A 25,355-nucleotide genomic window follows, 5' to 3' on the forward strand; every position below is an offset into this window, starting at 1 on the left:
CTGGCCATTGGACTCCGGATGGTAGCCGGATGACAGGCTCACTGATGCCCCAATGAGGTTGCAGAACTCCTTCCAGAAGCGTGAGATGAACTGCAGACCCCGGTCTAAGACAATATCTTCGGGGGAACCATGGATACGGAATACATGAGTCATCATGATCTCTGCCGTCTCTTTGGCAGATGGCAGCTTGGGTAAGGCAATATAATGAACCATCTTAGAAAAGCGGTCCACCACCGTGAGTACGGTGGTGTTACCTTCTGACATCGGGAGTCCAGTGACGAAATCCACGGAAATCTCAGACCAGGGACGGCTGGGAACCGGGAGCGGCCGGAGCAGCCCCATCTGTGCCCTGGAGGATGTCTTGTTGCGGGCGCAGACGGGACAGGCCTCCACATACTCCCGGACCTCACGCTCCATGGATCGCCACAAAAAACGTTGCTTGATAAAGAATATGGTCCTCTCCGGATGGCAGGTGAGCAGCGATGGGTGAGCCCAATGGATGACCTGTGGACGTACAGTAACAGGCACAAACAGACGGTTTGGCGGGCAACCACTACGTGCCAGGCTCTCACCATTAGCTTGCTTCACCACAGATTCTATTTGTCAAGTGACCGCCCCTACCACATGGTTCAGTGGGAGGATGGATTCAGGCTTCTTGGCAACCGGCTCGGGGTCAAACAAACGGGACAGGGCATCTGGCTTGGCGTTCTGGGACCCCGGCCTGTAAGACAGAGTGAAGTTAAAACGATTAAAAAACAGAGACCATCTTGATTGGCAAGAATTTAGTCTTTTAGCCTTCCTAATGTACTCGAGATTCTTGTGGTCGGTCCAAACTATAGAAGGGAGCTGAGCCCCCTCCAACCAATGTCTCCATTCTTCCAGAGCAATCTTTACCGCCAACAACTCACGGTTCCTCACGTCGTAGTTCCGCTCTGCAGAGGAGAGTTTATTGGAGAGAAAGGCGCAGGGATGAAGTTTGTTGTCTTCCTTGGACCGCTGCGACAGGACACCCCCCACCCCTTCATTTGAGGCATCAACCTCTACCACGAACTGACGAGTTGGGTCGGGAACAATGAGGATGGGGGCTGAGGTGAACCTCTCCTTGAGATGGCGGAAAGCCTCCTCGGCCTGAGGAGACCACACAAAAGGCACCTGAGGGGACGTGAGAACATGAAGGGGAGAAGCAATAGTGCTGAAACTTCTGATGAAGCGCCTGTAAAAGTTTGCAAAGCCCAGAAAACGTTGCACCCCCTTGCGGTTGTCTGGCGTAGGCCACTTAGCCACCACACTGATTTTGGCCGGGTCCATCTGGATCAGACCAGGAGCTATGATAAACCCTAGGAAGGACACAGTCTTAGCATGAAACTCACATTTCTCTGCCTTCACATACAGTTAGTTCTCCAGGAGCTTTTGGAGGACCTGACGTACATGGTGAATTTGAGAGTCTTTGCCAGGTGAGTATATTAAAATATCGTCAAGATATACAAACACAAAACGGTTTAAAAACTCAGTTAAAAGATTGTTAATGAGTGCTTGAAAAACTTCTGGAGCATTGGTGAGACCAAATGGCATGACGAGATACTCATAGTGCCCTGTGGATGTGTTAAACCCGGTCTTCCACTCATCCCCCTCACAAATTCTCACCAGATGGTAGGCATTACGCAAGTCTAACTTGGTAAAAATGTTAGAGTCTTGAAGTTGTTCAAAAGCAGTAGCCATGAGGGGGAGAAGATACCTGTTCTTAACCGTAATGTCATTTAAAGGAGAATAATCAATGCATGGCCTAAGGGATCCGTCCTTTTTTCCCACAAAGAAAAAACCCGCCCCAGCCGGGGAGGAAGACGGGCGGATCAGACCTGCACGAAGAGAGGTGTCAATGTACTTCTTCATAGCCTCCTTCTCAGGACCCGAGATGGAGTATAACCTTCCCTTTGGAATTGGAGCCCCAGGTAATAGATTGATGGCACAATCATACGGCCTATGAGGAGGAAGGGAGGTGGCTCTCACTTTACAAAATACCTTGGCCAGATCATCGTAACAGGGAGGAACAGAAGTTAAATCTGGGTGTTGATTCTTGCGGTCCAGGCTAAGTTGAGTATTAGTAACCCGATCGGTACTACGTTCCCCAGAAACCCCTCCTACTGCCATGTTTCCCACACACTTAAAACAATCCTGTGAACACTCCGGCACCCACCCCTTAATTTTACCTGACCGCCAATCAACATAGGGCTTATGCTTGGTTAGCCAGGGAAAACCTAGGATGAGAGGATGTTGAGCAGAATTAAACAGGTGAAACGACATTAGTTCACAATGTTCATCAATCATGATAGTGACGGGTTCGGTCTTGTGTGTGACATGAAATACAAGTTCTGTTTTAAGTCTCAGTTCATGAGCTAATCCCCAATCCATCAGGCTTTCGTCAGCCCCAGAGTCAATTAACACTTCTTGAGTGTTACTCTTTCCATGGCAAATTACCTTTATGTTGGTCAACTTGCGGGGAGGAGAGTCTACTGTAGAAAGACGGCTCACCAGTGCCCTCCCTTTCCCTGGTGAGCCCCGTCTTTTACCGGGCATCCAGAGAGAAGATGACCTTGTTGGCCGCAGTAAAAACATCTTCCCTCCAGCAGGCGGCCCCGCCGCTCCTCTGTAGACAGCTTGGCACGTCCAAGCTGCATTGGCTCCTCGGCTTTGTTGGGGGACGCTGACCTCTGAGATGGAAGGAAAGAGGAACGTGCACGGCAGTCTCCTGAGAGTGAGAAGAGTAGGAGTGCCCTCTAGGGTGGAAATAGGGTAGTGCATCCTTGTCCTTCTCCCGTTTCCTCTCAGCAAGTCTGTTATCAATCCTTATGGACATGGCAATGACAGAGTCTAGTTCCACAGGCAGCTCCAAGGGCGCCAGCTGATCCTTAATAGGGTCCAAAAGTCCATTAATAAAGGCATTGAACAAAGCAGAAGAATTCCAGCCACTATCGGCCGCAATGGTGCGAAATTCCACTGCGTAGTCTGACACACTGTCACAGTCCAAACTGTGTCCCTGTTTGTTCCCCTGTTTGTGTGTGTGGAGAGGGTGTGGTGTCCCTTGCAGGCAGCAGCCTGATTGCTCTCACCTGGCCGTCCGACTCAGCTGTCCCTCATCATCTAATCAGGACACAGCTTATCTACTCCAGTCTCCCAGCAACTCACCGCCAGATTGTTTTCTACACCAGTGGTATTACATCCTCCTGGCTGCCCATTCAGTTATCCTGTCTGCGTGTAAATCCGTACTCTTTGTAACTAGTTTCTCTTGTGTTTCCAGTGCAATCCCTCGGCCATCATCCACCAGAGCTTCCAGCCAACCTGCCTGCTTCTTCCTGCATCCTACCTGCCTGCCTGGTAATCAGTCCAGCCTCTCACTGCCTACCTCCACTCCGGACCTCCATAATCACCAAACCTGCCTGAGTCTCCGAAACAATAAACCATTTAAACATCTTCAGTCATTGCCTGCGCCTGGGTCCTGTTTAAAACATAATCCTAACAGAACAATCTGGCCACCATGGACCCAGCAGGCCCGGACCCAATTCGTGAGGCTCTCTCCAACCAAGGCGTCCTCGTGGGCCGGCATGACCAGATGCTCAGAGAGGTTATGGATAACCTCGCATCACTAGCCGCCAATGTAGCACAGATGGGACATCACCTCAACCTGGTTTCAACTCATCTTGCTCCGCCTGCTCCGGAGGATCCAGCTCCCTTAGCACAGGTTCCAGCCCAGCCCGCTCTCCCTTCACGTGAGCCAAACATTCCCACTCCAGAGCGGTACGCAGGTGCCTTAGGGACATGTAACTCTTTCTTAATGCAGTGTTCTCTTGTGTTTGAGCAGCAGCCGTCTACTTATGTTAATGACAGAGCTAAGATTTGTTATATGATAGGTTTACTTACAGGCAGCGCCCTAGCCTGGGCATCAGCTGTATGGGAGAGTCAGTCCAACATCTGTTATTCTTATCCAGAGTTTACAGAAGAAATGAAGAAAGTTTTCCACCACCCCGTCAGCGGTAGGGACGCTACTAAACGCCTCCTCTCACTGCGACAGGGCTCCCGTAGTGTAGCCGAATACTCAGTGGAGTTTAGGACCTTAGCGGCAGAGGCGGGGTGGAATGACACAGCGCTTCAAGGGGTTTTTCAAACCGGGCTAACTGATTCTGTTAAAGATGAGTTAGCAGTCAGGGACGAATCAGCTAACTTGGATGAGTTGGTCTCCCTAGCCATAAGACTGGATAACCGCCTTAGGGAGCGCCGTAGGGAAAGAGCCAGTCGATCTCCTGGGTCACTCCCCTCTCGCCCTGTCTCGTCTCCTTTCGCAAGATTCAGGTCGGAGACTTTCCCAAGTCCTAGTGCTCCATCTGAAGTCTTTTCTCCTCTCCTGTCTTCAGAGGAACCGATGCAGCTAGGCAGAGCCCGACTCATTCCCCAAGAACGACACATGCCCCCAGTGCCCAAAAGAGGGTGCTCGCCAGTAAAGGTGGGGATACTGGTGAGCAAGGCTGTTTCTTCCTCAACCCCCCAGACCCGCAAGCCTCTTGAAGCCACACTGCTGTTAAATCAACAGTCTCTCTCTCTGCCTGCCCTAGTGGACTCTGGGGCTGATGAGAGTTTTTTGGATGCTCAACTGGTTGCGTCAGCCGGCATCTCAACTCACCCTCTGACAGCTACTCTCAATGCTCGAGGTCTGAATGGGAAGCTCCTGGCACGCGTTACCCATGTCACCGAACCCCTACATCTCGTCCTGTCCGGTAATCACCATGAAATGATTCAGTTCCACGTCATGTCCTCCCCTCACACACCCCTAGTTCTGGGCCAGCCATGGTTAAGACTGCACAACCCCCACATGGACTGGTCGGAGAATCAAGTAAGGAGTTGGAGTTCCTTTTGTCACTCTTCATGCCTGCGGTCTGCAATTCCCCCAGCAGAGGTCGGTATTCCTCCAGTTCAGCAGGAGCCACTCAACTTGTCCGCTGTCCCTCCGGTTTATCATCGCCTGGGAGAGGTTTTCAGTAAGCAGCGAGCTCTTTTTCTGCCCCCTCATCGCCCTTACGACTGTACAATAGATCTTCTTCCTGGGGCATCTCTCCCATCCAGTCACCTGTTTAACTTGTCCCGAACTGAGCGTGAGGCCATGGAGACATACATCAAAGACTCACTGGCTGCTGGCATCATAAGACCCTCTTCTTCTCCCGTCGGAGCAGGCTTCTTCTTTGTATCCAAGAAGGACCGCTCCCTACGCCCCTGCATTGACTACCGGGGCCTTAACAACATCACCATCAAGAACAAGTATCCACTGCCCCTCATCAATTCAGCCTTCGAACCCCTACAGAAGGCCACCATTTTCTCGAAACTCGACCTCAGGAATGCTTACCACCTGGTCCGCATACGTCAAGGAGACGAGTGGAAGACGGCGTTCAACACCCCACTAGGCCATTTCGAGTATCTAGTGATGCCCTTTGGACTCACCAATGCCCCAGCTGTCTTCCAGGCTCTTGTGAACGATGTCCTCCGTGACTTCCTGAACCGTTCAGTATTTGTGTATCTTGATGATATCTTGATATTCTCACAGACCATGGAGGAACACACCCAACATGTGCAGCAGGTTCTACAAAGGCTCCTCGAGAACAAGCTGTTTGTCAAAGTAGAGAAATGCAAATTTCACGTGGATTCAGTGGATTTCCTGGGCTACATCATTGAGCAAGGTCAGCTGAGAACAGACCCAGAGAAGGTACAAGCAGTGGCACAATGGCCCAAGCCTTCCACCAGGAAGCAGCTCCAACGTTTCTTGGGCTTTGCAAATTTCTATCGCCGGTTCATCAGAGACTACAGTCGTGTTGCCGGTCCTCTCAACCAACTCACCTCCCCAGCAATCCCCTTCTCGTGGACTACTCAGGCTGAGGCCGCCTTCTCTGAGCTGAAGAGACGTTTCACCTCGGCTCCTATTCTTATGAACCCTGACTCATCTCTTCAGTTTATTGTTGAGGTTGATGCATCCAACACCGGTGTGGGGGCGGTTCTATCACAACGCTCAGTCTCCGACCAAAAGCTTCACCCTTGTGCTTTTTTTTCCCGACGACTGACAACCCCTGAGCGTAACTATGATGTTGGCAACAGGGAGCTGCTTGCTGTTAAGCTTGCGCTGGAAGAATGGAGGCACTGGCTGGAAGGCTCTGAACATCCATTCATTGTGTGGACAGACCACAGGAACCTGGTCTACATACAAACTGCCAAACGACTAAACTCCCGTCAGGCACGCTGGGCATTGTTTTTTGGAAGGTTCAACTTCACCCTTACCTACCGACCTGGTTCTAGAAACCTTAAACCTGACGCATTGTCCCGGCAGTTTGCAGTGGATCAGGATCCCATAGCTCCTGACATCATAATCCCCGCTACCAGAGTGGTGGGCACTGTAACATGGGAGATTGAGAACTCAGTGAGGAAGGCACAGAGAGACCATCCAGATCCAGGAAAGGGTCCAGCTAACCGTTTGTTTGTACCTGACTCTGTCCGCTCACAGGTTCTCCTATGGACCCATGCTTCCCGCTTTGCCTGCCACCCGGGTGTGAGTCGGACCCTATCCCTCCTGAGACGACACTTCTGGTGGCCTTCTATGGAAGCGGACTCTCGAGCCTTTGTGCTGGCCTGCACGATTTGCGCCCGTAGCAAGTCTTCACACCAGGCTCCTATCGGTCTACTCCAGCCTCTCCCAGTCCCTAGTCGTCCCTGGAGTCACATCGGCCTAGATTTTGTTACCGGCCTCCCGGTTTCACAGGGTAACTCAACCATTCTCACTATTGTTGATCGCTTTTCCAAAGCAGTTCATTTTGTGCCTCTTCCTAAACTCCCCACAGCCTCTGGAACTGCTGACCTCTTGGTCAATCATGTTGTCCGGCTCCATGGCATTCCAACAGACATTGTTTCCGACAGAGGGCCACAGTTCATATCTCAGGTATGGAAAGCATTCTGTCGAGCACTTGGAGCATCTGTCAGTCTCTCCTCAGGCTATCATCCTCAGACTAACGGGCAGGCCGAAAGAGCCAATCAGGACCTTGGAGCTGCACTTCGCTGTGTCACCTCCCGGAATCCCACCTCCTGGAGCTTACATCTGCCCTGGATTGAATACGCTCATAACTCACTGTCTAGTGCTGCTACCGGTATGTCCCCATTTGAATGTTCTCTTGGATATCAACCCCCTTTGTTCCCAGCCCAAGAGGATGAGATCGCAGTTCCCTCTGTCCAAGCCCATCTCCGTCGTTGTCGTAGGATTTGGAAGGATGCCCGCTCTGCCCTTCTCCGCTCCGATGAACGCAATCGGCATATTGCAAACCGCTACCGGACCGCAGCTCCCCAGTTCCAACCAGGTCAGAAAGTTTGGCTTTCTTCAAAGAATATTTCTTTACAAGCTGAGTCTAAGAAGTTGAAACCACGCTTCATTGGCCCCTATGTGATCGAGCGCATAATCAATCCGTCTGCTGTTAGACTCAAGCTGCCTCCCTCCATGAGAATTCACCCAACCTTTCATGTGTCCCAGTTGAAACCAGTGTTGTCCAGCCCTTTGTGCCCTCCAGCCATCTCCCCTCCACCCACCCTTGTTATTGATGACCACCCGGCCTACACGGTCCGACGGCTGTTGGACATTCGCCGCCAGGGCCGTGGGTACCAGTATCTGGTTGATTGGGAGGGTTATGGTCCTGAGGAGAGGAGCTGGGTGTCCCGCAAGCTCATTCTATGTCCCTCTCTCATTCGGGACTTTCGCAGGGACCACCCAGATAAGCCTGGTGGTTCGCCTGGAGGCTCCCGTTGAGGGGGGGGTACTGTCACAGTCCAAACTGTGTCCCTGTTTGTTCCCCTGTGTGTGTGTGTGGAGAGGGTGTGGTGTCCCTTGCAGGCAGCAGCCTGATTGCTCTCACCTGGCCGCCCGACTCAGCTGTCCCTCATCATCTAATCAGGACACAGCTTATCTACTCCAGTCTCCCAGCAACTCACCGCCAGATTGTTTTCTACACCAGTGGTATTACATCCTCCTGGCTGCCCATTCAGTTATCCTGTCTGCGTGTACATCCGTACTCTTTGTAACTAGTTTCTCTTGTGTTTCCAGTGCAATCCCTCGGCCATCATCCACCAGAGCTTCCAGCCAACCTGCCTGCTTCTTCCTGCATCCTACCTGCCTGCCTGGTAATCAGTCCAGCCTCTCACTGCCTACCTCCACTCCGGACCTCCATAATCACCAAACCTGCCTGAGTCTCCGAAACAATAAACCATTTAAACATCTTCAGTCATTGCCTGCGCCTGGGTCCTGTTTAAAACATAATCCTAACACACACTGCGTCTTCCTTGACTTAACTTGTAAAGGACCCGAGCTGCTTCTCTGCCTTGGGACGTGTGGTCGAACATTTTCGTCAGGGAGTCTGTAAACTGTCCCAAAGACTCGCATATCGGTTACAGATGACTCGAACTCCCTCCTGCTGTCTGTGACGTGCGATACTCCCTGCTGGATGGACGTTAATTTATCCTCCTGTTGAGCGAGGCGGCCTCCCTGAGAGCGAAGCGCTGATTTCAGCTGTTCAGAGTCGGCTGAGTTCATGTTTAGGCCAGTTTGTACTGTTACGACTGAATAAACGGTTTTTACAAAAAAAGGTTTTATTCAAACCAAAACTCCACGACAGTGGGAAACAAAAACTAAATCATTCTTAACGAGGAAAAACAGTATCAAAACAAAGTCGCTCTTGATGAGGAAAAACACTAACAAAACAAAATCACTTCAATGAGGAAAAAACACTAGGAGCATGAAAATAAGAATACTTAGAAAAGACGTGGCTCAAAGCTCTGCTTGGGATTCTTTCTGGCATGATACGCTGGTAGACTGTCACAAGAAAGGAAACAAACTGGCACAGGACAGAGGGATACAAGGACAATAAATACACCAGGTAATGGGGAACAGCTGGAAACAATCAGGGGCGTGGTCGACAATCACAGGAGTGGGAGACACACAAGGAAGGGAGGTCAGAGTATCTGAAACGAGATTACGATTCAAAATTAAAGGGGAAAATCACTAGACAAAGACAAAAAAAACACTTAACTAAACTAACATAATTCGCGAGAGATGACAGTTGCTTGTTTTTAATTATGCTCTGTAAGGTGTCCTTGAGAGCTTTTATAGGCGCCCATAAATAAAATGCATTATTATTATTATTATTATTATTATTATTATTATGAGTAATGACTGAGAGTGATTACATTTGTATCAGCCTGTATTTTTCTTTAGGAAATTCCTGAAAATCATACATTCAGTTAATATTAAAGGTCCCATGTCATGCTTTTCCGGTTATTACCCGTCCCCTTCTGTGTTATGAAGGTTTTTATGCATGTAAACGGTCTGCAGAGTCACAAACCCTCAAAGTACACCCTGTAGCGAGTAAAACTCTAACACAGAAAATACCTCCCCAAAACACCTCGTTGGAGATACGTCATTGTCCATTTGATTCTTCCGGGTACGCATGATGTCAACCGTGCCCGGAACAAAATGGATCAATCCGTGGAGCCATTACGTTACGTCCGCGGAGCCGTTACGTCCGCGGAGCCGTTTCGTTAAGTCCCCGCTGATTGGTCCCAATTGACCAATCCACGGACTTCCTCATACACACACTCAGTGCAAGCAGCTCTGCTGGTTTCTCCTCCCTGGCTGCAGGCTGATAACAGACAGTTGGGATCGCGGCGAAATTCTCTCTGCAGACCCATTCTCACAGCGTTTATCAACCTTTTTCTTACTCAATATCAAGCCACACTTATTGTTTTTACTTCGGCTGTGACTTTGTGTGTGCTCAGGATGAGTTTGGCTGTGTTTTGCTGTGTATCGCTAAACAAGGAAACAGCACCTCCACGGAGCTTAGCGCGATTCACAACGTCCCGACCAATCAGAGCACACTGTGCTCACAGGGAGGGTGGGGGCTGGAGCTACTGGAGCTACAACGAGCCATTAAAGGCAGAGAGTGAAATTCAGTGAATACAAGTAGTTTACAGAGATGCTGTATGAGAAACCAATGTAAGTTTGGAAAATTGCACAATATAAATCTATTCTAGTAGACCTCAACAATGGAATTATGATCAGTTCAAATGGCCATGACATGGGACCTTTAAAGTTCAGTCGAGGAACTACCCTTTGAATAGGGGAAAAAATATAACCAATTGATGTTGTCTCATAAAATGTACTCATCTATAAATTAAGAAATGTATTTAACCTGTTGAACCCCATCCCGGAAAAACGCATCATCTACAGGAAACAGCGTTTGAGGGCTTCTTAATATTTAATAAACTATGAATGTTTTATATCCATGTAAAGGGAAGAAACTCAGCTAACTGATCTTTATTTATTTTTTGCAAAAAAAAACACAAAGCTAACTCTGAGCCTCTGAATTAGCCACAAGCAAAAAAATGCTAACGGCGGTTGCACAGAAACTCACTCACAACACCCTTATTACTAATCGTAACTGCACATCCAACATATCGATTAGCATCGCGAGAAGACACAGAATCGATGGGTACATATATCATCACTCCATGATAAGAACTTGCGACATAATAAACAAAAACAGACATCATAACACGTGGCGCTAGGTAGAAAAAACGGCACTATGTCTTACCTTCGTTGTTGTCTGATCAAAAGTTATCTTCAATGGTATTAAAACGATAAAAACGGTTAATCCATAGGTATCTATGTGTCTGTGTCACTTTGAAATTATTTCTGATAATCCATAAGCAATAAACCTACTTTTCTGTTTTCGGATTTCAGAGCGTGAGACAGGTTTCGATTTGGGGAAACTGCATGCGCGAAGCCCCCACTGTTTTTTGGTAACGTTGGTGTGTATGTGGAAATCCCCCTTAGATTCTATTGGCTCTAGCGGTTAAAAAGAGATGTGAATCACCAAAATCGACCAATGGGTTCCAGAGAAAAGGCAAAAACGCCCATTTCCACCCAAATCAGAGAGGTGGAGTTTTTTTTGCTAAACCTCTCTAAAAAGGTCAAATGTCACTTGTTTTACATCAATCTTGATACAGGGTATTTATATGTTCTACTCTTGATTCCTAAAGCTTTTAGTCTACTAACCCATCATTGTTGTGTGTGTGTGTGTGTGTGTGTGTGTGTGTGTGCACGCACGTGTGTTGCCCTCCCTACGTGTTCTGTGTGCCTGAGCACAAACATATCAACTTTAATGTCAATCTTCCAGTGTGTGTGTACAGACAGAGAGATCGAAATACTGTTTCCCACTATCCCGAATATAAAAACAATGTATATAGAATATAAAATATAAAAATATGTGTGCAAATAATGTATGTATATACACAGTCAAAGACACATTTGTACATGTCCACACATTAAGACCTAAATAAAAACACAACAATCAATATATACAAAATAACTTCACAGTTTGGTGAGAGGCTACTCTAATATTGGCATCTTTGCATAACCAACAGCACTAATGTTCCCTTTCTCCGCACAGAGTGCACATGTTTTTTGAAGCAGATGGACAGCACCAACGCTGGGACCAAACGGATGGAGACCCATGAGGCAGGAGATAAATTATCAGGAGTGGAGGAGATTTTAAAGGTGACCGCAGTGGAGTTGAGTTGTTCCATGCTGCAAACTTGCTGGTAGACAAGCTGAAAGTTGGTCAGCGAGTGAGATATAGGAACTGTGTTAGGCTTTCACAGAAACAGGAAACAGTTTTCACCACCACTCTTCCAGAGAAGAACAAATAAAACCTGAGTCCTATTTGTATTTTATTTTCTATATATAACAAAAGTGTTTGTATGTTTCTTTCAGGTGGCCACCAATGAATGTGGGGAATTATTTTCGTATCATCATCAATGTATTTTTCAGTGAAGGATATACTTTGCATGTAATTTGCATATCGTGTTTGCAATAGACACTAAACACAGCTGTCTTTTGAAGTACAAAAAACTGTCTGTATAACTAGTAATGGCGTCTTTTATTTGTGTGTGTGTGTGTGTGTGTGTGTGTGTGTGTGTGTGTGTGTGTGTGTGTGTGTGTGTGTGTGTGTGTGTGTGTGTGTGTGTGTGTGTGTGTGTGTGTGTGTGTGTGTGTGTGTGTGTGTGTGTGTGTAAGTAAGTAAGTAAGTAGTACAACTTTATTTATATAGCACCCTTCTCAACAGGTATGTACAAAGTGCTTTACAGTACAGTACACAGGACACATTTCAAAGTACAACTATAAAATGTAGAATACAAAGGCATAAAACAGCAGCAGGTAATACATAGGATAAAACATACGATAAAACACCAATAAAAAAGACAGCTACTAACTCACCTCCTCCGACGACCCAAAGGCCTGTCGGAACAGGTGGGTCTTTAACTACCCCTTAAAAATCTCTATTGAGGCCGAGGTTTTTATTATCTGGGGGAGTTTGTTCCAAAACTTTCACGGTTTTAAGTTTGTGTGTCTGGTAGTGGGTGTTTTTCCGTTCTCCTTGTCATGTTTTCCTCCCTGCATATTGTCTGGTCTTTTTTCCCTGTGTTTTCCTGTCGGTCGTTAGTTACTCCTTAGCCTCATCCCAATAGAGAGGCGAAGTCCCGCCCATCTACTTCCGACCCATGGGACCCCGGAAGCGGAAAATTATACATTGACGTCAATGGAGAGAGAAAAGTCATCTTTCGATCCCGTTTGAATTGTGCCACGAATGACACATATGATGTTTGTCAAATTAAAAGAACATTTTGCAAGTCAAAAAAATAAAAATGTGTCGTAAAACTGTGAAGTTACAATTTTTTTTGTGTGAAACCGCTCAGTGAACTACAGGTCTCTGGTCTCGCACAATACGCATCACCATCACAAAGATGGCTGTCACGTTAGTAAATTTCACCTGTTTCTTTCAGAATGAGGCGAAAAAGTATAAAACGAGGTGAAAATCACTACAAGTCTGGGCATGTTGAGAGCTGTACATACACGAAAGGGAGCGGTTCTGTAAGAGCCAGCATGCGGGACCGGCTTTACAAGGTTTCAGTGAGTAATATGAGTGCAATGTTTAAGGTTAATGTCAGCTAGCTAACAAGGTACACTAACGTGTTTTGTTTTAGCAACTAGTTTTCTCCTTAAGAACTTTGTGGTGTCTGTGTATGCTGTGGATAACATTAGTGTTCACAAGAACAAGATACACTCCCGTGTTTTGTTTCAGTTGCTCTTCAGATTGAAGCGGCCAGTTCTATATCGACTATATGTGTGATCTCCTTTTTACATCTCGTTGTGTCATTTGAGTTTATTTGCTGTGTGTAGATTCAAGGATTTTGGTTATCTTGTCCAGGGATGCAAACTTGTCACCTTTCGGCGAAATTCTCCGTTTTGAATCCAAAATAGGTCGTTTTTGTGATTCCTGTAGATCTGCAATAAAAATATTTTTGGGGTATGGGAGGGGGTCTGGGACCCGGATTAATGTGCGGCCGCGAGCTTTTTTTAATATATTATAATGAAGCGCGAGCTGTGTGCTCGAGTCTTCCTGCCTGTCGGCTCTGCTCATGATGTATAATAAGCCTCTGCTGCTCGGCGATGATGGTCTAGCTTCAGCAGCTACATTACCTACGGTGCGTTCGTTAATATTAACTGTGCGTCCGGAGTCACTGTGGCACAGACTGGACCGCTGGTGAACAGCTGTTAGAACGGGCCGTTCAGGTATTCACAGTAGAGCTCCCTGTCGGAGCGGCAGAGCGTGATGTGCACTGAAAAGTTTTTTTTTCCCGTCGCAATATTATCGTTGAGCTAGCCAACTAGCACACATTGTCACTATCTGCTAACGTTAGCTTTAGCCTTCGTTTTCTAATCGTTTTTTTCATAGGCTATAAACAGAGGTGGTATAAGTATATATCTTGTAATTGATTAAAAGTAGAAGTACTCAGTTCTTGTACTTGAGTAAAAGTAGAAGTACCAGAGTGTAGGAATACTCTGTTACAGTAAAAGTCCTGCATTCCAAATGTTCCTCAAGTAAAAGTAGAAAAGTATTATTATCAAAATATAGTGAAAGTAGCGACAGTAAAAGTAGTCATTTTGCAGATTGGTCCATTTCAGAATAATATGATATGTTTTATAATGACTGATCATTAAAGTGTTATCAAAGCTGGTAAAGGTGCAGCTAGTTTGAATGACTTTGTATACTGCAGGCAGGGTAGCTTTTGGATTTACTCCAGGTGGAACTAAAGTCTGATTTAACACTTGATTATATTTCACATCATTCATCCACATCTGTAAAGTAACTAAAGGGATTAAATACATGTAGTGGAGTAAAAGTACACCATTTACCTCTGAACTGTAGTGGAGTAGAAGTACAAAGTAGCAAAACATTGAAATACTTAAGTAAAGTACAAGTATCTCAAAATTGTGCCCAAGTATAGTACTTGTTGAGTTTATGAACTTAGTTACTTTACACCAGTGGCTATAAAGATAGAAAGACTAAGCCTTGCACAGAGGCATGAAAATACATTTTCAAAATGCTCAACAGTGCTGCCAAAATTATAAACTGACTGCTACACAATTAAAATAAATGCTTTTTATATATTGCTATTAGATGTGACTCTATGGCGTTTCTGTTATTATTAACACTGCTGCTTTAGTTGTTCTGACTGCTAAAATCCTCTGTTATTCCTCATTTTAAAGCCGATATTCTGTGGGGTCAGGGGGCTCGGATCCTTGTCACCTTTTTCATACCTGATGAGTTTGCATCCCTGTTGTCAATTTGTTTGGTTATCTAGGCACAGCTGTGTGTGACTCCCTCTGGTACACTGGTATGTGTTTTCCTAATGTAGAGAGCATTGATTAATTAATAAACTACACACTGACTCTAGATCCTGACCAAATCCTTATTTTTTGATCAAATGTTTTTCAAAAAAATGTATTGTATATTATATAACAGCTGTACATCACAGACCGGAGTCTCTGCTACTGTGGACCACGAAGGAGGGGATCATCATCTCCATCCCCAAAGACCCTGCATGGCATGGAAATCTCCTCCTCCTGGAACAATTCTACACCCAGCATATGCTCCCTGTGTTGGCCAGTAGAGAGGAGGACATTTAAATAAACATACTCTTAACACCCTCGGACTCTGCGTTGTGTTTCGTATGTGTGATGGGGTGTTATGCAGAGGGGAGGAAAACAGGACACAGCAGATTGGTATTGTGGTGGAGATGCTGAGCAGTTATTTAATTGTTGCGTGTAATTATTATTATTATACTGCGTGCTTCTTAGTTATTCCATCTTTTGCTGTAACATGGATCTGTATGTAACTCTATATTTACTTGTTATCTACCACACTTCCTTCTACATCATACACCATCATTATACATGATGGTGTATATAGGATATATATTTATTTGTATACATATCTGTAAATTGTATAATTTTATTTTTCGTATTTGGGATTTCTCTTTTGTCCACTCAAATACACTTGGCCCTTTCTCTTTTCCATGTGGAAAATGGCAGCTGCATATTCTGCTTTTCTCATCTGCTCCCTGTCTGCTCATCTACGATGAGAAAATTATATAATTAATTACTAATAATCATTTAAACCTGTTATTACCAATATTTCACAAATTCTTCATGTCAACTTAAGAGCACAACTGTATGTTGAGTGTCAACTTTGCTTGGTTCATCTTACTGGGGGGGCAGCTACATGGATGTCGGTGCAGTCCACAATAATTTTGCAGCTGAAGGCAGAATGAATTTATTATTGACTCAGAATGAAGCACAACTTCATGTCATACAATACATTGACTTTATTTGTAATTGTGTAAAAAAATATGAATATTGATTAGCAAGCAGGACCTGTAGGAACAGAGAAGGGTGATGGATGGAGCTGGGAAGAGAGAAGAATAAAGAAAACAGATCAACTTTATTATCGGATATTAAAAATTCAATTTCAAAACAAGTTGCCGCTCCTACAGTTTTCTAGTATGTAAAGATGATTTCACATGACCAATGCAAAATATCACACTCAATACATGTGTCTCTGAGGGGTGCATTGTGCCTTTGATGTATATAAATAATATACCATAACCAAATACTATTACGTACAGTGGAAATCAGGTTGCCAGAGCAGGTCAGTCCAGTGTGCATGTTCCTCAGGTCTCAGCAGTTACAGGTGAGTTAAAGAAAAATAAGAGAAAAAGGTCAGCAACAACACTTTAAAGTAACAACATTGAATAATTATCTCTTTTAATAATTTTCTCTCAGTAATCACTCAACTACTGTCTTTCCAACAAACAGATTGACTCACTCTCACTATCATCACAATGAAACACGTCCAGAAGAATGTCATGCAAAGCTGCCTGCCTTCCTTCCTTCGACTCTCCCTGAACTGCCTGATCTTTTAATGGTCAATGTTAACCATTTGTGCAGATAGCATTAAGTAGAAAAGATCGCTGATACTAATGTGGCGTTAGCCTACCTCCCGCCCCCTTAGCACCTGGTGGAGGGGGCGATAAGCTACTCTTCAAATGTTTCACAAAATACTTACCATCATGACTACTCTTACTGTTTAACATTTTGGTTTACTTCATGTTAAGGCTAATACAAATGACAAGGCTAAGTAATGTAATATAATGCTAACTAACATGCTCGCTACTAGCTAGGTAGCTAACTTGACTATGTTCCATGCAAAACATGTATATTACCTGATATGTTTGGTCCGACGACTCCTGGTCCTTTCATCAGACGGGAAGCGATAGAACGAGCAAGTGGTATGATCTCTTTTGTGATTACAACCTCGTACAAAGCACACAGGCATCTTGTAAAAGTGAATTTATTGGAGCAATCTCTTATATTTATTGGAGGGAATAAATCAGTTTTCTTCTTCCTCTTTGCTTTGCGAGTCACAACCAGTCTTGGAGCATTATCGCCTATGACATCACTTACGCGACCCAGAATGCATTTGGGATTTGTAGTCTTTCTAGTTGCGTATTATTCATAGTCTTATATTTCAGCATTTTTACGACAAACTGTCACTTTTTTTGCATGGAAATGATTGTTTAAGATTGACAAACATCATATGTGTCATTCGTGGCACAATTCAAACGGGATCAAAAGATAACTTTTCTCTCTCCATTGACTTCAATGTATAATTTTCCGCTTCCGGGGTCCCATGGAGGCTCCCGGAAGGGGAGGGACTTCGCCTCTCTATACCCCTCCTCGACGCCTCTCTTCCCCTCCTCCAGGACTTGACCCGGAAATCGATCAAGACACGCCATTTTGAAGGACGTCCCAATAGCTGAAATGCACACGGAGGAGTCGAGGAGGGGTGAGGGAGGAGACGAAAGGGAGGATACACGCGAGCAGACTACACGGAAGTGTTTTCACTACTCGCGTATAAAAGCCCCGCCCCCACCTTCACAGCTGGTCGATTTCAACAGAGGAAAACCGACAACTGGAAGATGAGTGGAAAACCGTCACATAAATGTATAAGTGCTCACAGCTCCGTGGGAATTATTATGTGCAATTCATTTCTAAAAGGCTTTCACATTACTATAATTATATTTGTATTTAAATGTAGGCTACATTTTACACCAAAACGGAACACAAAAGCAGGACCAACCATCATACATTGAATTCCTTGACTAACAAGAGAAAGATTCATTCATTTAAATAAATATTTAACAACAAATGGGCCGGTTCTAAGGGGTTATTCAGTTAAGCCCGATGAGAGGGGATACAGCTGTGCACATGTCATCATTAACAGACGTCGTTTAAGAGTGACGTTTGAGTGAACAAGGAAATCCCAATTAATACCTGAGGACTCCTCTGTCCTCGCGTCACCTCCTCGCATCTTACGGAGGCGGAGCTAACATGCAAGGAAGGGACGCAAGTGAGGGAAAGGAGGAGTCGAGGAGGGGTATTGGGATGAGGCTCTTGTGTGTCTCCTGTGCTCATCAGTCTCAGCCCCGCCCCTGATTGTTCCCACCTGTGTGTTGTTACCCTGTGTTTAAATTCCCCTGTCTCCCAGTGTTCAGTGTCAGTTCGTCTTGTCTATTGTCATGGTAAGGTCTATGCTCCTGGTACTCTTGAAAGGTTTTTGATTCCTCACTGCGTGAGCGCTTTCATTTTTTGTTCTCTGTTTTTTTGTCATCTCGACTAGAGTTTTGGTGGTTACCTTTTTTGTTCATTTTTGCTGTTTTGGAAAATAAAGTATCCAACAAATACTTTACCTCTGTCACCCGGGTATTGCAATTGGGTCCTACATCCTAAGTGCCTGAGTTCGTAACAGAACGAACTGACCATTATGGACAGGGACATTTCCTGTTTCTGCCGGAGAGAGGACGGGCCGTCCCAAAGCTTGCCGCTGTATTTACTCCCTCCATCTGGAGCCTCGTTGAGCTGAGAGTGTGGCTACAGACGGAGTTCACTCCGTCACGGAGGGGTAGGGTCGAGGGAGTGGTTTGTCTGTTTTTCCTCTCCTGCTACTCCATCGCTATCAGAACCAGACGGCCTATTTGGCTCCCAGGCCCCGCGGCCGGCACCGCTGCCGCCCGGTACAGAACTAATCTGTCCTTCCTCCTCATCCTGTCCTACAGGTTTAAAATAACCTGTAAGCTTCAGCATTTTTTGTAATAGCTGCTTGTCTTGAAACTCCTTTTCCCTCAACAATTTCCTTTTTATTTTTAGGAAGTAAGGTCCCCTGGTTTGTCCCTTTATACCCTAACTGCCATGAGACAACTCAAAATCAAGTTTCCAAAATCCGACACTAGAGGTGGTCTTAACGCACCGGCAGATGACAGCGCTGACAAAGTGTGTTTCTCGCAGCGAGACGCTACAATACTAATTGTGGGCTTATCATATTGATTCGGTCACAACTAGTGTTGTCACGATACCAACATTTTTGTTTCGATACCGATACCAAGTCAAGAATTGCGATTCCGATTATTTTTCGATACTTTTCTTAAAAAAAGGGAAACAGTCTTAAATGTAATTATTGTGCTTTATTTCACACCAGAACCATAACCATAACACAAACTTTTAAACAATGAGAACAATAAATAAAATAAATGACTAGAATTTGTATTAAATACAATTAAGCATCATCTCAAACAACTTTTTTGTTTTTCGCTTCTGGCGTCTTTTTTGTCAACAAGCCGAGGAGCAGCGGCAGTTGCACTCCCACTTGCAGCCATGCTTCTCGTTTTCTCGCATGCTCTGGTAGCTAGCGCGTGCATGAGAGAGGGGGGGGACTTAGAGCGTGCTTGAGAGGGGAGGGACTGCAGGCACGGCTGCAGTGCAGGGAGTGGAAGCAGAGTGCTGAATACACGGCTCTTATTAAAACGGCGCTTTCTCACCGGACTACTTTTAGCCTTCATTCTTAAAGTACCGATACTAATGAAATGGAGGAATCGTAACGTTTTTAACGGCAGGGTATCGCCGTACCTTTCAAGTATCGGTACACCGTGCAACACTACCCACAACAGAAAAAAGAAAAACAAACTCTCCCTCTCTCCAGAGGGGCAGGTCAGCCAAAAAGGCCCAACGGGCCGTTGCCCGGGCAACATTAGCCCGTACCTGTACACGTCCCTGATTATGGACCCAGCAGACCTTTTGATGCTACAGGCGGAACGTCTTGAGTACTCTCTGGAGTCCCTTTTTTATACGTGGAATGACGCCTCATCTAGGCGGGGTAGAGAGGCTGCGTTGAAGGAGGCACGTCAGGAGGTTGCTCGTAAGCCCTGGCTCTGTAGCTTGTTGCCTGAGAGGCTCAAGGATTTTACAAGTAGCCCTGAGTACCAGCCTCAAGCTTCAAACCCCTTCTTGGAATCCCGCCTTGCCTTAGAAGGTCCACGGAGCCTCCAAAAGGTCTCTAGGAGACGCAAGGCTAGGATTCCAGCCATGGCCCCAGCAGCCATGGTTCCGGCTCCAGAACCGGCCCACAAGGCCATGGATCCATGCACCAGTACCGGCCCACGCAGCCATGCTTCCATACTCCATTACCTGGCTTACACAGCCAGGGTCCAGGCTTCAGCTCCGCGCCCAACAGCCATGGTTCCGGCTCCAGTGCCGGCCCCAGCAGCCATGGTTCCGTGCTCCATTACCATCCCACATAGCCATGGTACCGTGCTCCAGTACCATCCCACACAGCCATGGATCCGTGTTCCGGTTCCTTGCCCAGCAGCCATGGTTCCGGCTACAGTGCCGGCCCCAGCAGCCATGGCCCCTGCTCCAGAACCGGAACTTACAGCCATGTTTCTGGCTCCAAAACCGGCCCACACAGCCATGTTCCAGGCTTCAGCTCCGGTCCCCACAGCCATGGTTCCGGCTCAAGTACTGGCCCCAGCAGTCATGGTCCCGACTCCGACTCCTCAAGTCACCTCTCAAGTCGCTTCTCCAGTCCCCTCTCAAGTATCCTCTCGAGTTCCCTCTCGAGTCTCCTTACAAGTCAACTCTCAAGTTCCTTCTCGAGTCATCTCTCAAGTCTCCTCCCCAGTTCCCTCTCAAGTCCCCTCTCGAGTCCCCTCTCGAGTTCCCTTTCAAGACACTTCTCAAGTCCCCTCTCGAGTTCCCTCTCAAGTCACCTCTCGAGTTCCCTCTCGAGTCCCCTCTCAAGTCTCTTCTCCAGTCCCCTCTCAAGTCATCTCTCAAGTCTCCTCTCAAGTTCTCTCTCAAGTTACCTCTCAAGTCACCTCTCAAGTTCCCTCTCGAGTCCCTTCTCGAGTCTCCTCTCGAGTTCCCTCTCAAGTCAACTCTCGAGTCCCCTCTCAAGTCACCTCTCGAGTCCCCTCTCGAGTCTCCTCTCGAGTTCCCTTTCAAGTCACCTCTCGAGTCCCCTCTCAAGTCACCTCTCGAGTTCCCTCGCAAGTCCCCTCTCGAGTCTCCTCTCAAGTTCCCTCTCAAGCCTTCTCTCGAGTCCCCTCTCGAATTCCCTACCGAGTCCCCTCTCAAGTCACCTCTCGAGTTCCCTCTTGAGTTCCCTATCGAGTTCCCTCTCAAGTTCCCTATCGAGTCCCCTCTCAAGTCACCTCTCGAGTCCCCTCTCAAGTCACCGCTCGAGTTCCCTCTCAAGTCTCCTCTCGAGTCTCCGTTCAAGTTCCCTCTCGAGATCCCTCTCAAGTCACCTCTCAAGTCAACTCTCAAGTTTCCTCTCGAGTTCCCTCTCAAACCCTCTCTCGAGTTCCCACTCAAGTCCCTACTCAAGTGCCGTTGGAGGTTCCGCTGGGGGTCCTGCCAGCTCCGTGTCCTGTCCCGTTGGGGATCCCGCCGACTACTCTTCTGCCGGGGGTCCAGCCAATTCTATGTCCTGTGCCGTTGGAGGTCCCGCAGACTACTCTTCTGCCGGGGGTCCTGCCAACCCTATGTCCTGTGCCGTTGGAGGTCCCGCAGACTATTCTTCTGCCGGGGGTCCTGCCAGCCCTATGTCCTGTCCCGTTGGGGATCCCGCGGACTGCTCTCCTGCCGGGGGTTCTGCCAACTCCATGTCTTGTCCCGTTGAAGGACCCGCCGACTACTCTTCTGCCGGGGGTCCTGCCAACCCTGTGTCCTGTGCCGTTGGAGGCCCCGCCAACTACTCTTCAGCCGGGGGTCCTGCCAACCCTGTGTCCTGTGCCGTTGGAGGTTCCGCCGACTGCTCTCCTGCCGGGGGTCCTGCCGGCCCTGTGTCCTCTTCCATGGGGGATCTTGCCGACACCTGTCCCACCGGTTCCGGATCCTGTCCGGTCGACACCGGCTCCTGCCCGGCCTCCGGAGCTGTCCGGTCTTCGCCCTCGAGCCCGGCCCCCTGAGTTCGCCCGCTGTGGTCTTCGCCCCTCCTCGAACTCTGCCTTGCCCCCGGGCCGTCCGCCTGAGACCCCTCCTCGAACTCTGCCTTGCCCCCGGGCTGTCCGCCCGAGACCCCGTCTTCGGACTCTGTTTTGCCTCTGGGTTGTCGTTACGGACCCGTCCTCCGGACCCCCTCCACCCGCCCTTTTGGATTTTGGATTTGTTTTGGACGTCTAGAATCCGTCCCTTGAGGGGGGGGTTCTGTCACGGTTTTAAGTTTTTGTGTCTGGTAGTGGGTGTTTTTCCGTTCTCCTTGTCATGTTTTCCTCCCTGCATATTGTCTGGTAAACAAAACATTTGCGAAATCTGAGAGAAATACCTAAAATTCTCTTCCTATGACTCCACTTTTGACCCGAAATCTAATGTCATCACATGATCCAGAACTTCATTCATGGGCCCCCTTATGACTGACTCCCCCTTTTCTGCCTGTTTTTTTTTTTTATGCATCAGAGTGGGATGTCGATTTCTCTGAGGACCTTACACACAGCTTCTCCTTGTGCTCCAGTTACCCATTGCATGATGGAAGCCAGTCTGCTGGAAGCTGTTTGGATGGAGAGGATTTTTTATTGATGAGAAAAATAATATTTACTGGAAGATTTGGGATATTTTTCCAGGTTTGCAGGTAGGAAAGGGTTGAGACATTTGTATTTCTTGACAATCTCTCCTCTTAATATTGTATGTAATGTAATGTATTCTGTATTTTTACCAGTACTCGTTCTTTATTACCATGGGTTTGAGACTGGCTTACGTATTTTCTATGCATAACTTTAATACAACTTATAACCAGACCATAATACTTTATTACCTTAGAAATAGTTAATAGTAATGTCAAAAAAGTTCTTTGTGTCACTCTAAATTAATATTTCATGTGATTATGATACTATTGGCTGTATTCCTAATGGATGTTTTGTAGTAGTTCATGCTTTACCTCATGGTAAGGTAAAATATTACACTACATTTTCCTGCTCAGCGTTTTATTGTTTAAAAATTGAGCTTGTGCACCCTCTGCCGGCCATATAATATATAGCTTAACCAACATCAATGCTAGATTGAGCTATGGGAACATGAACACGCATTTTATATTTGCTTGATATCATTAGAAAAAGATAAAGAAGTTATGATCCATGTTATATCTCTCTAACACCTTTTGATTTGCTATCCCGGTCTCTGTTTCTTCTCAGTGGGATGGAACTCGATCGCTTCATGTGTCTGCTGCTCTGTGCAGCAGCCCTGACAGTTTCTGCAGTTTTTGGTAAAGAAGAGAGCAGCGAGGCAAACAGGTGGACCAGACACAACCTGCCGCTGCTGCTGGACACACACACACAGCCTTTACAAGTGCCTTTGTTCAGAGGACAGGAGGAGGATGAGGAGAAAGAAGGGACAAAAACATTCTGTGGAATAGAGTGTCAAAGCCACCTACCATCTATGAACCAAATTGAGCAGGAGAGGATTCTGGGATATGAGACAATGAATGAGAATGGCACTCGCACACATACAGATATCATCTTGCAGGGTTTCAAACAGACATCTACAGGACAACAGGCCCACTCCCCTGCTCCCACCCGTAGGAAACGGGAGATTTACGGAGCAGATGGACGCTTTGTGATCTCTGACTCGCATTTCATCACCAACTATCCTTTCTCCACTGCTGTGCGTCTCTCCACAGGCTGCTCTGGAGTCCTAATATCCCCGAAACACGTGCTGACAGCGGCACACTGCATCCATGACGGGAAGGACTACCTAGAGAGTGCCAGAAGGCTGAGAGTAGGAGTGTTGCAGCTTAAGACTAAAAGAAGAAGAGGGCCTGGGAGGCAAAGATGGCAGCAGAGAGGTGGGGTGAATCAAGAGGGGGTGAAAGGTGAGGAGCAGATAATGGAGGAGGATGGGGAGCGGAATAGTGTAGATGGAGATGTATGGCAAAAGGGAGTAAAAGGAAGTAGGCTCAGGGGAAGAAAAGATGGTAAGCAGGGTGTAGCTGATCACGGGGTTATAGTAGGAGCAGGGAAACGGAGGAAACGTATACGACGTAGTCCTGGTCCCATGAAGCAGCCTGTCTTCCGTTGGACGCGAGTTAAACAAACCAGAATCCCTCAAGGGTGGATCCAAACCAAGAGCTTCACCAGCTCCGTGTCCCCTGACTACGACTACGCTCTCTTGGAGCTGAGACGACCCCTCAAACTGAAGTATATGAAGCTGGGAGTGGCGCCCTCCACTATCCCCCTGGCACGAATCCACTTTTCAGGCTATGACGCTGACAAAAGCCTGCTGGACGGACGTGGAAACGAGAAGGTGGTGTACCGGTTTTGTTCGGTTGCAAACCAGTCTCTCGATTTAATGTACCAGCACTGTGACGCGCAGCCGGGCGCCACAGGTGCAGGCGTTTACATCCGTCTGAGACAGGAAGTGGGAGAGAAAGGCGGGAAAGGGAAGTGGCAGCGAAGAGTGATTGGGGTGTTTTCAGGCCATCAGTGGGTGGAGGTAGAAGGAGGTGAGCAGAGGGACTTTAATGTTGCAGTGAGGATTACGCCACCCAAATATGCCCAGATCTGTCACTGGATCCATGGAGATCCAAGACGCTGTAAAGATATTTGACCAAGGGATACAATAGAGACTTAATGACCTGGGCTGGTGTGTATAAAAGCAGTTTAAAAGTATCTTTTATTAAAGTGTAAATCTTAAAAGAAAAACTGAAGGGCCAATTAAAAACTAAAATCATGCCCTTCCTCAAGTACTTAAAAGCCAATAGCAGGCCTCTATAGGTTATGTGTCATGGCTGCATTACAGCCTCATGCACAATTCCATGCTCCCGAACTTTCATTATTGTATTATATGCTTCAATATCGTTTATATATTGTAAGATGCAAGAATGCTTTTAGCAAATGTGTTGTGAACAGCTATAATGACCATTTTAATATGTGCTGTTCTTAAATTAGTTCACAAAGTAGCCATTTTAAATGATAATCATCTGTTGAGTTCCCATAAAATGTCTGTTAAATACACTTCCAATTATTTATTTTTCAACAAAAAAAAATAAAGAAATACTGCACATCCTCACCATTGTTTTTGAACGCATCATTGAATTTGAAAAGCAATAACACTATCATAACCAAGATCCCATGTATTATTCTAAATGTCTCTAATACCAGGACTGTGACTGTAAATTGAATGAAATTACACTAAAATACAAAATGTACAAATTCAAATATATCTGTATGCTTTGGAAATCTGCACTCTTTACCTATTGACTCTAAACTCTCAAAAACTCTGACATAGTAATCAACACAATGACAATTTAATATTCATAAATGCCTGGAGGCTTCAAGATAAAAGGAGAATATTTCCCATTGTGCTTTGCGAGGCATACACATTTTCGGTTCAATCAGGCGAATACAAATAAGCGTCACTCAAACTTGACCAAGATGGCTGCTGTCTCCTCCCTAGATTTACAGCAGTCCATAGCGTGAGTAACTAAAGCCCGCAGTTTGGGCTAAAATATCATGTGCCCTGGTCAAATATAAGAAAATTGATTTCAGTGGCATGAAGC

At 46.4% G+C, this 25,355-nt stretch overlaps 1 protein-coding gene and 1 long non-coding RNA gene across 2 annotated transcripts; both read left to right on the forward strand.

Annotated features, from left to right (window-relative positions):
• Positions 1–3,058: 3,058 nt before the first annotated feature.
• Positions 3,059–4,438, forward strand: LOC307014030. The gene is made up of 3 exons (XR_013801141.1): positions 3,059–3,208; positions 3,296–3,764; positions 4,407–4,438. It is a non-coding gene; the product is annotated as an uncharacterized lncRNA (long non-coding RNA).
• Positions 4,439–18,036: 13,598 nt separating this feature from the next.
• On the forward strand, positions 18,037–24,865 carry LOC307015089 (inactive serine protease 35-like). Its single transcript, XM_079643481.1, has 3 exons — positions 18,037–18,051; positions 22,262–22,433; positions 22,993–24,865. Exons 2-3 carry the CDS (start codon positions 22,381–22,383, stop codon positions 24,401–24,403), a joined length of 1,464 nt encoding a protein of 487 aa, XP_079499607.1. The 5' UTR covers positions 18,037–18,051; positions 22,262–22,380; the 3' UTR covers positions 24,404–24,865.
• The last annotated feature ends 490 nt before the right edge of the window (positions 24,866–25,355 follow it).

Source organism: Notothenia rossii (genome assembly GCF_949606895.1).
Source record: "Notothenia rossii genome assembly, chromosome: 8".
Classification (NCBI taxonomy): domain Eukaryota; kingdom Metazoa; phylum Chordata; class Actinopteri; order Perciformes; family Nototheniidae; genus Notothenia; species Notothenia rossii.